This window comes from Macaca thibetana, chromosome 12 (assembly GCF_024542745.1).
Source record: "Macaca thibetana thibetana isolate TM-01 chromosome 12, ASM2454274v1, whole genome shotgun sequence".
Taxonomy (NCBI): Eukaryota; Metazoa; Chordata; class Mammalia; order Primates; family Cercopithecidae; genus Macaca; species Macaca thibetana.
Genome location: NC_065589.1, coordinates 9,170,421 through 9,188,195, shown reverse-complemented (window position 1 = coordinate 9,188,195; position 17,775 = coordinate 9,170,421). Strand labels below are relative to the sequence as shown.

The following is a 17,775-nucleotide window of genomic DNA, read 5'->3' as shown; positions in this document are numbered from 1 at the left end:
GAAATGTTGAATAAATATTATCAGACTGGACAGCCACAGGATTGCACTTCCTGGATTTATCCCTGTGGCTACATCTAGCTTTAGTTAAATGGTTCAGGGTTTAAAACAACTGATTCCTGGAGTTAAATCAGAATTTCTTGGGAATGAGGCATGAACTTCAGAGCTCCTGACAGGTGTGGCCTGAGTTGAGGCCCATGACGCTGGTTTTCGTGGCCTTTGTAGTGTTCCGGTACCTAAGATGTCCTGTTGTGGACGTATGCTTTCCCAGATTCCCTGTGATCAGTAGTGCTGCTGTGGATGTGCTTATCCTTGTCTTCTTGGCACACAGGCAAGAGTTTCTCTAGAATGTGTTTCTAAGGATAGAATTGCCAGGTGTGTGCATCTTCAGCTTGACTGGCAATCGTCAGATTACCTCCAGAACCATCGGCAGCAGTGGTCACGTATGAGTGATCTCATTTCTATAGTGTCTTTAAGTTTTTCTTTTTGTTTTTTAATATACCAAACTGATGGCAAGATGAAGACCTCATGAGTGAGATAAGACATTGGACATTGCTGAGACTTTAATTGACACCGTGCCCTCAACATGTCCACATGGACCTGCTGGCCCCACCCCCACCCCAGCTGTAAAGCTTGCTTCACCCACTGCGTTCCCTTCCTGGGATGGGAGCAGCACCCTGCCAGCTGCTCGAAGGTCACTGTGGACTCCTCTCTGTGTCACCCTGTCCCGTCTGTTTTCCTCAGAGCACACCCAGAGTCCACCCACTCTCCTCACCGTCATCTTGTGATGGAGTTACTGAGGAGCCTCCCAAAAGGTTTCCTGACTTCTTTTCCTGCATCTTACTGTCAACTTTCAATAAAGCAACCAGAATGATGCTTTCAAAACTTGAGCTCGCATGGCTTCGTATTTTACATGGCATAAAAGCCAAAGTTCTTACAGACACCTGCATGACCTTCTGTGGCCCCCGATGCTTCCAGGTTGGCCCCTGGCCCACTTCCTGATGCCAGCCCCAGCCACGTGCCACACACCTGCTTCTGCTCAGCCCTTCCCACCTCCTTCCTTGCTTCCTCCCGGTCTCTGGCTCCTTCCTCGCCTCCTCCCCGTTTTTGTTGTGGAGTCCCCTGGCCCCCAGACCTGTCTTTTCTGGTCCCCCGTTTTACCATAGCGCTCGTCACCAGCTACTACTCTCCATGCTGTGTAATTCACTTCTTTAATAAGTCTTTATTTACTGCCTGCATTCAAATGTCACCTCCACAGGAGGAGGAATCTTTTCTGTTTGCTCAAGTGAAAGACTGCCTGAATTTATTTGTGAGGAAGGAAGAAAGAATTTGGAGCCCGATGATGAATATAGCACAGGAGAGGAGGTGGAGTTGAGGGAGCAGTTTCTGACTTGGGAGGTTGGAGGGATGGGGCAGTCACCGGTCTCTGGGAGGCAGTGGCAGGAGGACCTCGAGGTCCCCTAAGTGTGTAGTAGGACCCCCGAGGGGCGTGGCCAGCAGACTGTGGGGCTGCAGAGGCAGCTCCTTTTGGGGCCTTGTCTTGGCACCATCTCGGCCACCCCCAGAGCATACACTGGTATTGTGGTAGTGGGTGCTGGGCTGGCCCGCCCCACTGGGAAGTGCACTGCTGTTTGAGGGCAGGAGTCTGCGGTTCTGACATCCTCCCTTCATGGCTGAGCTCCTCAGGTTACATAGCTCCACTGATTCCTTAGGCACTGTTGTGTTTAGAAATGAAACCTTTCGTTTCCGGGGCCTTGCCTTGTGCAGGCTCAAGTACCCAGGCCACGTGTCAGAGCTGATAGCAAAATGAGCAGCACAACCAGAGGGCACAGTCCATGACACTCCTGCGTGTGCTTGGACTCAGGTGCAGGGACAGGCGGGGCGGCTGGCATTTCCACCCAGCGCTTCTGGGTAGAAGGACATAGAGGACCCGGTCCTTTTCTTTGAGAATGTGTACCGAAGGTGTGTCAGCTGTGTCCACATAATATTTTCTTGGCGCCAGATGTTTCATGGGTTGCACTGACTACAAATACAGGAATTTAGGTAAGATTACACTTTTACCTTGTGCTGCCCGCATACGCCCTTGGCCTTAAGAAACACCGCATTGTTCAGGAGTTACTGCTTGGTCTTCCCAGTTTAAACTTAAATATTGTCGATGGTGGTTACTTATTTTTAATTAAACCTTTTGTTTTGAGATTCTTTGTACCCTTTACCCATTTTCATGCAGTGGTAAGCTCTTGCACAGCTCCAGTACAGTGTCATACCCAGGATACTAACCTCGTTACAGTGGAGATTGGTAGCCTCCAAGCTGCAGGGATCTTCCTGGTGTCCTTTTACAGCTTCACACATGTCCCTCTATAACCCCTGGCAAACACTTATGTAGTCTCCATTTCTGTAATTTGGTCTTTTCAAGATGTGATATAAATGGAATCTTATAGTATATAACCTTTGGGGTTGGATTTTTCACTCCGCGTAATTCCCTGGAACCTCATTGAGGTTGATGAGCGTATCAGTGGTTGTTCCTTTTTATTACTGAGTAGTATTCCACGGGTGGACCACAGTTTGTTAATCATTCACCCACTGAAGGGCATCCGAATAGTTTCCAGCTTTTGGTGATCATGAATAAAGCTGCTGTAAACATTCCTAGGCAAGTTTCTGTGCGAACATGAATCTCCATTTCTCTGGGATAAATGCTGAAGAGTGCAATTGCCGGGTCATGTGCTAGTCGCATGCTTGGTTTTTTAAGAAACTGCCAAACCGTTTTGCAGAATGGCCATAACGTTTTACATCCCACCCAACAGTACGATCTACTTTCTCCATATTCTCTCCAGCAGGTGGTATTGGCACTAGTTTCTGTTGTAGCCGTCATGATAGGTGTGTAGGGCTCTGGTTGTGATTTCAGTGTGTTTCCCTGATGGCTGAGGATGTTGAGTTTCTTCTGTGTGCTTATTCGCCACTTGCATATCCTCTTGCGCTGTCAGGGGTGAGGACTCATTTCCAGGTGGTGCAGGAAACATCCTGGCTCTCTGCTTGGCTGCCTCTGGGTACTCTGTTAGGCGAGTGCTGGAGCGCCTAGCTGCGGCCTGGGAGTGGGGTGGGCATGGTGTTTTCTTGTGGCGCTGGCTGGAGTAAGGTGGGTGTTACTGCCGTTGTCAATTTCTGTCTTGTCTGACTGCCCCCTTCCTGGATCCTTGGCCTGGAAGAGCAGACTTTTGTTGGGGCTTTCCACACCCCCCCCCCACAGTATCCCTCACGGTTTTCGACTGCTGCTTCTTTAGCTCCAAGTCTAGGGTATACCAGGTAAAAAGAAAACCCAGAGGGCCACCACTGTGTCATCCCTTGGGACAAGACCCTCGTCCGGCTGCCATCTTCTCTCTACCTTTCAGGGTCGTCTTGTGTTGATTTTCTAATGCCCATGGTTTTCAGTTCTCAGTGAGAGGAGTGGGGAAAAGTATCTCCATGTCATCTGAATTTGGACCCGTGAAAAGTGAAGCGGGGGTCCAGGCAGAATGTTGTGCCCCTGCCCATCCCTGCTCGCTCGTCATAACCGTTGGACCATTGTGGGCCCCGGGCCTCACATTAATTACTCTTAAGCCCTTTTGGTTTGGCGTGTGGTTTCAATGTGACACAGTTTGCAGGACCTTGATCTTTTTGTCATTTAAACTGTCATTTATGAATGTGATCCACGTCCAGATCCCTGCATGTCCAAGTTCATGGTTAGAAATGGTTGGACAGGACATGGCCATTTGGGTGCTGTGATTCAGCTTGATGTGAATTAGTGAACTGCCTTTGTCATTATCCTCCAGATCTTATTCCTCTACCTTCTATTTTGAACTCTTGGGAAACCTGGTCAGAGTGGGAGGGACAACTAGTCAGATGACTTAATGAGATGTTGATGTCGTCGTTGTGCTGATCCTCCAAGCCAGTCACCCTGCCAAAAAGGAAATGAGAGGTGCCAGACACTGCTTGTACTGAGTGAACTTGGGAGAGCTTGTGGTGAGTGCCAGTTGCTTCCCTGCCTCCTGCCCACTGGCGCTGGTGTGAGGCACCACCGAGATGAGGAGAGTCTGGGGGATGGAGGTCCAGGGATCTGCCTGGAGCTGGCCTGCCTGGTGTCCTGGCCACATCAGCTCATTTGCTGTGGGATTGTGAGCAGGCCCCTCAGCCGGGTTCATCAGGTGGCGGAGAAGCTGAAGGGAGCAGACACCTGGAAAACACCCAGTGGATTGCTGAGACATTCTTTGCGCCTTGTCTATGTTAGCCAAACTGCCCCTTGTTCTATCAGCTGCCGTGTGTGTGTGAGGCAGAGTACACTCTCTTTTCCGTTTGAGAAATCATGTCTGTATGTCTCCAGTATGTCTCCTGTTCACCATGATTTCTCAGAGATCACTCCCTGCGGTTTAATAGCCTCCAGGACATGGGAGGACGTTTTGTCTGGCTTGGCAACTCATTTGGAGTAGCAAGGTATTTTTTATTTCTCTTGGAATATCATGTACTTGAATCAAGAATAGAAGCAAAAGCTCTTCTTTCAAATAGAATTTTAAATCCTTTTTTTTGTCCCTAACGTATAAATGTAAGACTTTATTCCTTTTTTTTTTGAGATGGAGTCTCTCTCTGTTGCCCAGGCTGGAGTGCAGTGGCATGATCTCGGCTCACTGCAAGCTCCACCTGCTGGGTTCACGCCATTCTCCTCCCTCAGCCTCCTGAATAGCTGGGACTACAGGTGCCCGCCATCATGCCCGGCTAATTTTTTTGTAGTTTTAGTAGAGACGGGGTTTCACCGTGTTAGCCAGGATGCTCTCAATCTCCTGACCTCGTGATCCGCCTGCCTCGGCCTCCCAAAGTGCTGGGATTACAGGCGTGAGCCACCGCCCCCGGCCAACTTTATTTTTTAATAGCTCATTTTTGGATTGGTAACACATGCATGTGGTACAGAAATCTTTTTTTTTTTTGAGACGGAGTCTCGCTCCGTCACCCAGGCTGGAGTGCAGTGGCCGGATCTCAGCTCACTGCAAGCTCCGCCTCCCGGGTTTACGCCATTCTCCTGCCTCCACCTCCCGAGTAACTGGGACTACAGGCTCCCGCCACCTCGCCCGGCTATTTTTTTGTATTTTTTTTTTTAGTAGAGACGGGGTTTCATTGGGTTAGCCAGGATGGTCTCGATCTCCTGACCTTGTGATCCGCCCGTCTCGGCCTCCCAAAGTGCTGGGATTACAGGCTTGAGCCACCGCGCCCGGCCGGTACAGAAATCTTAAGACTGAAAAGATATGAAGTGTTTCCCAGCCACTCAGAGGTCCCCTCAGAGGTGACTAATATTAGTGTTTTCTGTGTACCCATACTCTTCCTGCAGTTGGCTTTTGTCTATTAACAGTGTGTCTTAGAGATTGTTCCATATAAGAACATGGAGAGTAGCTTCAGGCATTTTAGTGGCTGCATAGTTTTCTATTATATGAATGTACTGTCATTACTGCAGCCAGTCTCTACCGGCCTTATATTGATCAGTATTTGTTTGGTTTCAAATATTTTGTCTTTATAGTGAATGGCCGCCACAAATAACCTTGTATATACAGTACGTGATTTCTCATGTAGATACAGGAGAGGATAAATTTATAGAAGCATGGTTGAGGAGACACAGGTGTGTATTTTCAAGTTTGACGGATTTTGCCAAATGGTTTCCATAGAGGTTGTATTAATTTTTGCCCCAATGTATGAGAGTCAGCAGACCATATTATCAAACATTTGATCTCTGTGAATTTGGTAGGTTAAAAAATGGGATCTCCTAATTTTAATTTGCATTTGCTGTATGAGTAAGACAGCATTTTTTCATACGTTGAAGATCTATATCTAACACTTTTAACATAGCTCTGCCAGACTCTCATATTCATGCTTCATATTTCATATTCATATTCATGTTTCCACCTTTCTCTCCCTGTCTTTTATACAGTTATTTTCTAATCAGATTTTGTGCAAGAGTCTAGGCAGCTCTGCACACCTTTCTTTTGAGTTAAGTGTACACACATACTCCAGTATATACACATACTCCAGTGTGTAGGTTTCCATGTTTTTGAGAAATCCCAAGTTCTGTATCCTTTTTGACTGAGGTGCAGCATTCACATGGAGGAGTGTACTCATTACAGACACACAGCTTGATGCGTGTTCCCGACCACGGAGAACATTGCAGCCCCCGGAAACCCTCCTGTGTGCCTCTCCTGTCAAAGTAGCTGCTAGGAGAAGCTAGCATCTAATACCATAGATTAGTTATGTCTGTTTTTTTAACTTTATGTAATGCATAAGGAAATTACACAGAGTATATGTTGTCTTGTGTCAGGTTTATTTCTTTCGCTATTGTAAGATTGATTACATTATTGCTTGTCTTCCAGTGTATGAATATACTACAGTGTATTCATTGTAGACCTGTTTAGAGTAGTGATGCTGCGAACATTCTTGTGTGCCTTGATGAGGAAGGTATGCGTTCGCATTTCTGTGGGATGCGTGGGTGGAATTGCTGAGTCACAGGGTATATACGAGTTCAGCTGTCTTCTGAAGTAGTTGCACCAAGTTGCACTGTCACCAGCACTTGATATTGTCTGTTTCGGCTCAGCCGTTGTGAGAGATGCATCACCCTGTGGCTTTAATTTGTACTTCCCTGATGACTAATCAAATTGAGCACCAGGTCATGTGCTTTATTGGCCATTTGTGAAATAACTGTTCAGGTCTTTCGTCCATTTTAGTATTAGTTTGTCTGCTCTTTTCTTACTGATTTTTAAGTTCTGTTACCTTCAAGATAATTCCAGCAAGTGTGTAAAAATTCAAATCTGTCTATGGCTGTTCTAGCCTGCCTCAGGATTCTGTGAGAAGTGGACCCACCATTTTATCCACTCCTCCTCTGTGACGTGACGTTTCTTTCTCCAGTCATCAGGCATCAAGATCTGAGGATATTTTCTCTCTCCTGTGTGTAGGTTTCCATGCAGTCACCTCTGATCCTGTTCTGCTGCTTCTCTTGGTGGGACATCCTGCAGCCTGGCCTTTTGAATGCCTGGGATATCATTCATTTGTCCTGTCGAGTTCAGTTTATTGTTTATTGCCCTACTTTTTTTTTTTTTCTTTTGAGACAGGGTCTCACTCTGTTGCCGAGGTTGGAGTGCTGGAGTGCAAGGCGCAATCTTGGCTCACTGCAACCTCCGCCTCCTAGGTCCAAGTGATCCAACTCAGCCTCCCAAGTAGCTGGGATTACAGGCGCGTGCCGCCACGTCCAGCTGTTTTTTGTATTTTTAGTTAGAGATGGGGTTTCACCATGTTGGCTAGGGTGGTCTCGAACTCCTAACCTCTAGTGATCTACCTGCCTTGGCCTCCTAAAGTGCTGAGATTACAGACGTGAGCCACTGTGCCCAGCCTTATTGCCCTGCTTCTGATTTGCAATTATCTTTTAAGTTGATTCAGGGCTGTGAACCGTTTCTTACTTTATACATTTGCTTGAAAAATATGAGCCATCTTTCAGTCTCCAAAGTCTTTTCTTTGTGAAGGCTGGATTTTGGAGATAGTTTCAGCTTTTTTGCGCCATTCCTTGGTTGCCAGTAGTTATAATACTGGCTGCAGTCCAGACATAGGGACACTCTTATTCCTTAGAGCTTCACCCTGCACCCTGCCACCTGCCCTGGTGGGCAGGGTGAGGAGCCAGGAAGGCATAGCCTGAAGGCCCATATGTAGCCTCCACTTTCTCACCTGGGTCCTTCCTACTCACGATGTCTCCCAAATCAAGGGATTGAATGGGAGGTGCTGCTGAGAACATCCCCCAGAATCAGCCTCCCGAAGAGACTTACCCTCCCCTACCAGGGGTTGAGCTGTGGCTGGTGTTAGGGGAGCAGGAGGAGGAGGGGAGCAGGAGGAGGAGGGGAGCAGGAGGAGGAGGGGAGCAGGAGGAGGAGGGGAGCAGGAGGAGGAGGGGAGCAGGAGCAGGAGGGGAGCAGGAGGAGGAGGGGGGAGCAGGAGGAGGAGGGGAGCAGGAGCAGGAGGAGGGGAGCAGGAGGAGGAGGGGAGCAGGAGGAGGAGGGGAGCAGGAGGAGGAGGGGAGCAGGAGGAGGAGGGGAGCAGGAGCAGGAGGGGAGCAGGAGCAGGAGGGGAGCAGGAGGAGGAGGGGAGCAGGAGGAGGAGGGGGAGCAGGAGGAGGAGGGGGAGCAGGAGGAGGAGGGGAGCAGGAGGAGGAGGAGGCAGGCCCTTGCCTGAGGGGTGCCTGCTGGCTGGTGTTGGGGCTGGAGCTCACCAGGACAGGTGTGCCGAGAAGGTGGAGGCATGGCATGGAAGTGTGAGTCACGGCAAGTCTCCTACGTGCAGCTGGGTACTGACATAGAGAAGGCAGGCCCAGTTGTGTCCCCTCTGTGGGCAACTAAGAAAGATGGATTCTGACTTACTTGGTGGGACTCTTCTGTGACATTTCTTGTGGTTTGGGAGGGTGGACCATTGACATCAGAGCAGTCTCAAGAAAGACGCCCATGTGGGAAAGGGGTCTCAGCAGTGTCAAATGATGACATCAAAGCTGAGGGCTTCGAGCCCGGGGTAGCACTGATAGTGACAGTGCCCAGAACATTCTGAGGTTGCACCAACTGGCACCTCACAACAACAAGGCTAGGATGCGACACTGCTCTTACTAGCCCCAGTTTTCAGATAGGGCAGTGGAGGCACAGGGCAGAGAAGCACCTGCTTTAAGTTACACAGCTAGCAAGGGCTTCAGACTCAGGGAGTGTGCCAGGCCCTGTGCACACTTCGTCCTGTTCAGCCCCACCACAGCCCTGCAGGTTGCTTCTAGCATCACCTTTCTTGATGAGAAGCAAAGAGGGTCTGCCCCCATTTCCCAAATTTATCAGTTGCCAGGTGGGATTCAGATCTGGGTCTGTCTCAGGCTTCTTCACAACAGAACAGGCACAAATAAGAGGTTTTGTTTTGGTTTGTTTTGCTTTGTTTTGTTTTGTTTTGTTTTGTTTTGTTTTTTCCTTAGAAGCCAAAATCCAGGTTCTCTGACATTTATCTGTTGCTCAGTGTTTATTGTCTGCGAACAGTAGCACAGGTGAAGGCAGTGATGCCTTGGTCACTTGTATCATTAACTCACTGTCTTTAAACCTAATGCTTTTGTCTATAATTTGCTGCCTAGTAGTGCCCAATACCCACAAAGCAATTCTAGTAAACCCTCTCCTTCAGCGTGTGGGTCAGGTGGGCCCAAAGATCCATCTTCTCAATCGCTGTGGCTGAGTTCTGGAGCAAAGCTGACGCTTCAGCTCGTAAAGGCTGCCACGGGAGTAGTAGACTCAGGACCTAAAACATCTCATTGTTGTCTTCTATAAATATCCTGTTGCATGACTCCTAATATAATCCCTGAGTTATGCAAAGTAAGGTATGTTATCTTTCTCTTACTGTATTTATGCTGACAAAAGTGTTCAAATATTAAAACTCACCCAGAGTGAACAGTTAGGGACATGTGCTCAGACTTGATAGGTAGACAGGGACGGTGCCGATGACTGATGCACTTGCCTCGGCCTTGCAGCTCCCAGTCTCCCATGACTGACCCTGAGTGGCTGTCCAGAGACCGCCACCGAGTCCCACTCTCAGGGCCCACTTTGTCATCTTCACGGCCGAGTCAGTGTGGGAAATTGTTATCTGCCTGCCTCTGCCCACTGTGAGTTCTGTGAGGGGAGGAACTTTGCTCACCATGTTCTTAGAATCCCCAGTCTAGAGGAGACGCCTAGCAAGCATCTGCGGAGCCAGGGGTTATCCTCTGGAGGGAGAGGGGTGGTTTTTGGTGCTCTCGAAGCTTGAACAGCAGCAGGGCAGAAGGCAGATGGCCCCTCCAGGCCTACCTTTGCTGTCTCTCCTTTGCCCTCACTCTCTCCCAGCTCTGCTGCTTACCACTCTCAGCCTGGCCCCAGGTGTTCTCCCATCAACCCAGGATAGGCGGAGGAAGAAGCGAACCATGCACTGGCGACCCAGTTCCATTTATCCCCTCTGCGATGAAACTTAGTCACTGGAGAATCTCCCTATAAAGTACTTTCTACGTTTTCTGAGGCAGAAACATGGTCATTTAATAATTTAAATTGGGTATTCCTAAATTGGGTCTTCTTAATGTAAACTGAAGCTATGAGATGTGTCGAAATCTAAAAGTTAAATAACATATTTTGTTGGTGAATCCATGGGGAAGCAAGCATTTTCCTAACACTGTTGGTGAGAATGCAAAATGGTACAACCCCTGTGGGGATAGTTTGGCAATAGCTAGCAATATTACGTGTGCATTTATTCTTTGTCAGGGCAATACTGCTTCTAGGAATTTACCCCAGAGATAGGTTGGTAAAAACAGGAAAAGATCCTTGTAGAGATAATTCATGGCAACACTATGAGAAATAGCAAAGAATTCTAAACAGCACAAAATTCCCATTCATAGGGCGCTGGGTGAGTCCTATACAGTGGAGTACTGTGCCACTGTTGAAAGAATGAGGAAGCCCTGGATATTGCTAAGGAGTGATGGCCGGGTTATGTAATTAAGTGGAAAGGCAAAGGTGGAGAAAAGTGTCCATGCTACTGTTGACAAAGGGGACAATATGATATACATGTTTGCATGTATCTTAAAAATGGAAGGAGAAACATACTTGCTCTTTCTCTCTTTTTTAAGTAAAGCAACCTGTGGGAACCAGGATAGAGGGGAGAGATGTAAAAGCTAGATTTCTGAATCTACCTTGTTTGTGGATTTGACTTTGGAACTCCATCGGTATAATATAGTCATTATAAAACAAAATAAAGTAAAAGGTTACAACCCTTGAAAATTTTGATATACACTATCAGTTTTTTCTCTAAAAAGTTTATATCCTGTTTACCTTCTGTCAGTACTTGAGGAGAATTCTTTTCCCCCACATGTTTGTCAGTACTGGATAGTCATCTTTTAAAACTTTGCCAATCCCATGGGCGAAAAATAGATTGCTATTTTCATTTGCATTCTCTGATGACTAGAGTGATTAAGCAGCTTTTTACTCGCTTATTATCCATTTTGTATTTCTTCTGTGAGGAAGTCCAAGCTAGAGCAATCAAATAACAACAACAACAAAAAAGAAATAAAGGGCATCCAAATTGGAAAGGAAGAAGTCAAATTATCCTTGTTTGCAGATGATGTGATCTTATATTTGGAAAAACCTAAAGACCCCACCAAAAAAACTATTAAAACTGATAAATTCAGTAGAGTTGCAGGATCCAAAATCAATGTGCAAAATTCAGTAGCATTTCTATATGTACCAACAGTGCTCAATCTGGAAAAGAAATCAAGAAAGTAATCCCATTTACAGTAGTTACAAATAAAATAAAGTACCTAGGAATTAACTAAAGAAGTGAGAGATTTCTACAATGAAAACTACAAAACATTGATGCAAGAAATGGAAGAGAACACGCAGAAAATGGAAAGATACTCCGTGTTCATGGACTGGAAGACTCAACAGTGTGAAAATGTTCGTATTACCCAAAGCAATCTACAGATTCAGTGCAATTCCTATTAAAATACTAAGGACATTCTTCACAGAAATGGAAAAAATAATTCTAAATTTTTACGGATCCAGAATAGCCAAAAGACCCAGAATAGCCAAAATTATCCTGATGAAAAATTGGAGGAATCACATTTTCTGACTTCAAATTATACTACAGAGCTATACTAACCCAAACAATGTGGTTCCGGCATAAAAACAGACACAGAACAATGGAACAGAATAGAGAACCCAGAAATAAATTCATACATACACAGTGAACACGTTTTTGACAAACGTACGAAGAACATATACTGAGGAAAGCACAATCTCTTCAATAAATGGTGCTGGGAAAACGGGATATCCATATGCAGAAGAATGAAACTAGACTCCTGTTTCTTGCCATAAACAAATATCAAATCAAAATGGATTAAAGACTTTAAGACCTCAAACTATGAAACTATGAAAAGAAAACATTGGGGAAACTTTCCAGCACGTTGGACTGGGCAGAGGTTTCTTGAGTAATTTCCACAAGCACAGGCAACCAAAGCAAGAAGTGGACAAATGGTTAAAGCTCCTGCATAGCAAAGGAAACAGTGAAAAAAGCTCCTGTTTTTAACAAGTTAAACAGTTCCTGCACAGCAAAGGAAATAGTCAACAAAGTAAGGAGACAGCCCACAGAATGGGAGAAAATACTTGCAAACTGCCTGGCGCGGTGGCTCACGCCTGTAATCTCAGCACTTTGGGAGGCCAAGGTGGGTGGATCACAAGGTCAGGAGATCATGACCATCCTGGCTAACACGGTGAAACCTTGTCCCTAGTAAAAATACAAAAGATTAGCCGGGCGTGATGGCCGGCGCCTGTAGTCCCAACTACTCGGGAGGCTGAGGCAGGAGAATGGCGTGAACCCAGCAGGTGGAGCTTGCAGTGAGCCAAGATTGCGCCACTGCACTCCAGCCTGGGTGACAGAGTGAGACTCTGTCTCAAACAAACAAACAAACAAACAGAACAAAAAGAAATTGCAAACTATTCCTCTGACAGGGGATTATAACCAGAATAAATCGGGAGCTTAAATAATTCAAAAGGGAAAAATCTAATCATCCAGTTAAAAAATAGGCAAAATAGACATTTCTCAAAAGAAGACATACATATGGCAAGTAGTATATGAAAAAGTGATCAATATCATTGATCATCAGAGAAATGCAAATAAAAATGACAATGAGATAACGTCTTACCCCAGTTACAATGACTTTTATTCAAAAGACAGGCAATAACAAATGCTGGCGAGGCTGTGGAGAAAAGGGAACTCGCGTACACTGTTGGTAGGAGTGTAAATTAGTACAACCACTGTGGAGAACAGTTTGGAGGTTCCTCAAAAAACTAAAAATACAACTACCATGCGATCCAGCAATCCCACTGCTAGGTGTATACCAAAAAGAAAGGAAACCAGTGTATGAAGAGATGTCTGCACTCCCGTGATGATCGCAGCACTATTCGCAGTAGCTAAGGTTTGGAAGCAACCTAAGTGTTCATCAGCAGACAAGTGGATAAAGAAAATGTGGTGCATATACACAGGGAGTACTATTCGACCATAAAAAAGAATGAGATCCTATCATTTGCAACAACAGGAGGACACTTATGTTAAGTGAAATAAGCCAAGCACAGGAAGACAAACTTCACATGTTCTCACTTATTTGTGGGAGCTAAAAAAAAAAAATGAACACAGTTGAACTCATGGAGATAGGCAGTAGATTGATGGTTACCAGAGGCTGGGAAGGGTAGTGGGGCTGGGGGGATGGTTAATAGGTACAAAAATATAGTTAGAATAAACAGGGTCTAGTATTTGATAGCACAACAGGGTGACAACAGTTAATAATTTGCTGTACATTTAAAAATAACTCAGTATACTTGGATGGTTTGTAACACAGAGAAAGGATAAATCCTTGAGGCAATGGATACCCCATTTACTCTGTGATTATTCTGTGCCTGTATTAGAGTGTCTCATATGCCCCATAAATACATATACCTACCATGTACCCCCCCCCACACACAAAAGAATATTGATGTATTTCTTTTGTAAAATGCAATTTCATAGCCTTTTTTATATCAGGAAGATTTTTTTCTTCTGATTACAACCCTTTATATATTATGGATATCATTTTCATTTGTTTATTATTACCAGGTCACAACTTTAGTTCCAGTCAAGTTGTTCAGGTCCTGCCTAGTCTGATATTGAGGTTTTCTACAAGAACATTTATATGTGATGCATGCTCATGGTATTCTAGACTTACAGCTGAGCAGACTTCCCTCAACTGTTCAAATGCTGGACATCACTGTGGGCTCCCTGAAGCAGTAGCAACTGTGTCTTCCACTGTTCGAAAGACACAGTTGTTACTTCTTTTTTTATTTCCTAGGGCTTACTACTGTGTCTAAGTAGTAAGCAATTATAAATGTCCACTTAAGTTGATTGCTGATGAACATGTAAAAACTAAATTTCACTGTCTTTGGTTTGAGATCGTTCTTATTTTTAATTTTTAGTGATCCTTGATAACCATTTTTGTTTTCGGTTCAGTGTGAATATGTGAATGAAATAGTAATTTTTATGTCTATGTGAGGTTGGTTTTAAGAAAGCATTCATAGCTATCAGCACTTGCTTTTTGTTCATGGATCTGTTGAACCTGTTTCTTTCTCTAGGTCATAACTCCATGCAGGAAGCTCATCTTGTGTGCTGATAACAGAAAAGAAATGGAAGATTGGATTGCAGCATTAAAGACTGTGCAGAACAGGGAGCACTTTGAGGTTAAAAAAGAAAATACCCTTCTCCGAATGCCTCCTGTTGCCTCCCTCACCCCAGTGTCTGCTGTCTGAGTGTCTCCCAGCTGCGGACCCACAGTCTGGAGCTCACATTCTCAGCATGTTCCTTATACAATTAAAGCTTATTGCTTGTCCTCTGGCAGACCTGTCCTTTATAAACCTTCCTCCTCTCCTCTCTTGGATACTTTGTTTAATCTTGTCCAAGTTACTGCATTTAACAATTTAAAAGAGAAGTCTTACCTTTGCCGTCTTGGTTTCGTTCTTCCAGCCCACCCAGTACAGCATGGACCACTTCTCAGGGACGCACAATTGGTACGCCTGTTCCCACGCGAGGCCGACCTACTGCAACGTGTGCCGTGAGGCTCTGTCTGGGGTCACGTCGCATGGGCTGTCCTGCGAGGGTACGGATGTGCATTTGTTATTCTGTCTGGAAAGGTGGCCTGGCATTTTACTTGATAAAGCCTTGGAAATCCAAACCCAGTCACCATAAATAAGCCATTGTCACCCATGTGGTCAGTCAGGGGCACAGTGATTTCTATGATGCCATTCTTCTTTATTTTACCTGCCGAAGAGTCCTTGATAAATCATTTTTTTATAGTGCTCAAACAGTGAAAAGAAGGGAAGCAGTGGGTGGCAAAAGGAGAAACAGGGGAAGCCTAGAGCACACAGAGGGAAAGACACTGAAGGAACAGTGGTCGGCCCCCGTGTCTCACACTCCGCAGCTGGGGAAACAGGGCTGTGCATATATGGACTGAAAGTGCGTTACAGATTTAGAGGTCAGGGCTGCAGGGTTTGGGCAGGACATCCAGTCTGGTGGCAAAAGCAGTGGGCTAGAGCAGGGCTTGTTAGCTGTAGCCTGGACCACACCCTGCCTCTGCCTGTTTTTGTACAGCTCCCACACTTCAGACTGGCTTTTAAATTTTTAAATGATTGGAAAAAATCAAAAGAAGAATCATATTTTGTGACACATGAAAATTACATGAAATTCAAATTTGTGTCCGCAAAAAAATACTGTCTCTGGCTGCTTTTGTGCTACACGGTAGAGTTGAATAGTGGTGATGGAAGCTGGTTACGACCTGCAGAGTCTCCACTGCTCACTCTCTGGCCTGTTACAGAAAGCATACTGATCCCCAGCTTTCCCTGCTGGTGCTGGTCCCACCGCCATCAGCCTCTAAGCGTATCACAGTAGTTCACTTATAAAATGGGAGTGCCATTGATTCCTTCCTTGACTTTTCTGGAGCTGGACAGTTCTCACAACACTGCTCAGCATGGGAAGCTTCTGGCACAGACACAGCTTGTAGGCTCGTGTGTCCCTTCTCTCACAGTGTGCAAATTTAAGGCCCACAAGCGCTGTGCTGTGCGTGCAACAAATAACTGCAAGTGGACCACGCTGGCCTCGATCGGGAAGGACATCATTGAAGATGCAGATGGGGTATGTTAAGAAATACCACCCGTGGGGCCGTGAGCCAGGGCCCCCCACCTGCGCGGCCCCTTGCAAGCCTCCTCCCTTCCCTCCCCACCTCTGTTTCATTTGAGACGGTCACACTGGCATTGGGTGTCACAGTGGAAAGCACATGCGGTCTCTGTGTGGTTGTCTCGCCCCCGAGCTCCATCCTGTCCCTGTGGGTCTTGTTTGCACCTCCGACAGGTGCTGTGGGTAGATTGTGCTTCACAGGCCCTGCCATCCCTGCCCTCACTGACCATCAGGGAAGGAGTTTGTGCTGGGAAGAATGCCTTGGCTGAGTTCACAACGAGCGTTTCCGTCTGAGGGCTCCTGGCTGCCCTTGACGTGGAGCCTTGGGAGCGTCCCTAGCGCGTGCCTGTTTGGTTGCAGATCGCAATGCCCCACCAGTGGTTGGAAGGAAACCTACCTGTGAGTGCCAAGTGCACTGTGTGCGACAAGACCTGTGGCAGCGTGCTGCGCCTGCAGGACTGGCGCTGCCTCTGGTGCAAGGCCATGGTGAGTGTGGGCCCTGCGCCCGGGCTGGAGGGGAGGGCCTGCTCCCTACGGTGTCCGTGCGGGCCTTGTGGCTCCACATGATCTGCTGGATCCTGGGAAAATCATCCCAGAGGCCCCTCCGGCTGAGATTGGGTTTTTGAATTTTTGGGACATTCTTCTTAGCTGTGTTTTTGGGGTATTTCTTCCTGTTGAATTTATTCCTGCCTTTTGACACATGCAGATGTGTATTGTTATGACAGATGTCACCCTGCATCATGCGGCAGGCGCTGTAGCCGGGTTGTGAGGGGTCACCTGGGACAGTTGAGCTGGCCGCCTCTGTGGTGTGGAAGCAGGAAAGATGTAGAGAGCCTTCGGAGCAGTGTCGGCTCTGGGCAGTGTTTACAGTGAGCCCAGCCATGTGGAAGGGGTGCAGCCCACATGGCCTCCTGCCAGGTCCTGGGTCTCATCGTTGCTCTGGGTGGTGAGATGTGCTTCCAGGGAAAGACCCAGGGAGCCTCCATGTGCTTGCTTCTGAGTTGGTCATTGTGAAGTGGCTGCTGCAGTCACTTGCCTAGCACATCTGGCTGCCAGGAGGAAGCCAAGACACAGGGGACACATAGAGGCACATGGCCCCAGGAGCCCTCACCGTCGTCCTGAAAGTTTGAGGTAGCTGTGGTTGAAGGGCCAGAGGGTTGGGTACAGGACTGTAGCTCACACGGTGTGAACCATGACTGGCTCCTGCCCGGTGTTTCTGTGTTATGCCTTCTCAAGTGCAAAGCCAGGGCCTGGGACCCCTGATGGGAGCAGGCCAGCCCAGCTCTGAAATCACCCGCCTCCCCCAGGGCCAGCTCATCAGCTACAGGGCAGGAGGATTTCTGGTGTGTGTGAAGGATGCCAGTGACCCTTGGTGACGCGGGGACTCTTGTTTCAGGTTCACACATCGTGTAAAGAATCCTTGCTGACCAAGTGCCCACTTGGCCTATGCAAAGTGTCAGTCATCCCACCCACGGCTCTCAACAGCATCGACTCTGATGGTGGGTACCACACATGCTCATCTTTCTCATGCATGCCCACATGCTTCCTTCTCCACGCACTTTCTCCTCTCCAGCTCTGGAGTTGGTTGTCTTGGTGAGATGTCAGCAAGAGGTCAGGCACAGCTGTGGGGGCTACTGGAGGAGTTGCACAGAGTGGCACACAGTGCCCTGATTCTGTGGCATTGCCCTTAGACGGGCCTGAGACCCAAGCCAGGTGCTTGACGTGGAGGTGATGCTGTTGAGTGGTACCCAGGCTTACACAGGCCTGAGACCCGAGCCTGGCGCTTGACGTGGAGGTGGTGCTGTTGAGTGGAACCCAGGTGTGTGGCCTTCTCCGTCGTGAGCCGTTGAAGCTGTGCTCCATCTCTGCCTAGCACTTGCTGACACACTGGCTTGCAGCTGTTGTCATGTCTGACTGGGACATGGTGGCACCTGTTGACAAGTACTGGTGGAAGGGGAGATGTGGGGTCCATGGCTGAGAGGAGATCAGGAAGAGAAGAGC

At 47.2% G+C, this 17,775-nt stretch overlaps 1 protein-coding gene across 3 annotated transcripts in view; it reads left to right on the top strand.

The window, feature by feature from the left end:
• Nucleotides 1-17,775, top strand: part of DGKD (diacylglycerol kinase delta) — a 681,592-nt gene that overhangs the window by 626,235 nt on the left and 37,582 nt on the right. For all 3 annotated transcript variants that reach the window (XM_050751554.1, XM_050751553.1, XM_050751555.1), the window contains 5 exons: nucleotides 14,181-14,285; nucleotides 14,569-14,701; nucleotides 15,626-15,732; nucleotides 16,135-16,260; nucleotides 17,171-17,273. In XM_050751554.1, coding sequence (XP_050607511.1) covers nucleotides 14,181-14,285; nucleotides 14,569-14,701; nucleotides 15,626-15,732; nucleotides 16,135-16,260; nucleotides 17,171-17,273 — 574 coding nt within the window. The remainder of the gene's footprint in view (nucleotides 1-14,180; nucleotides 14,286-14,568; nucleotides 14,702-15,625; nucleotides 15,733-16,134; nucleotides 16,261-17,170; nucleotides 17,274-17,775) is intronic.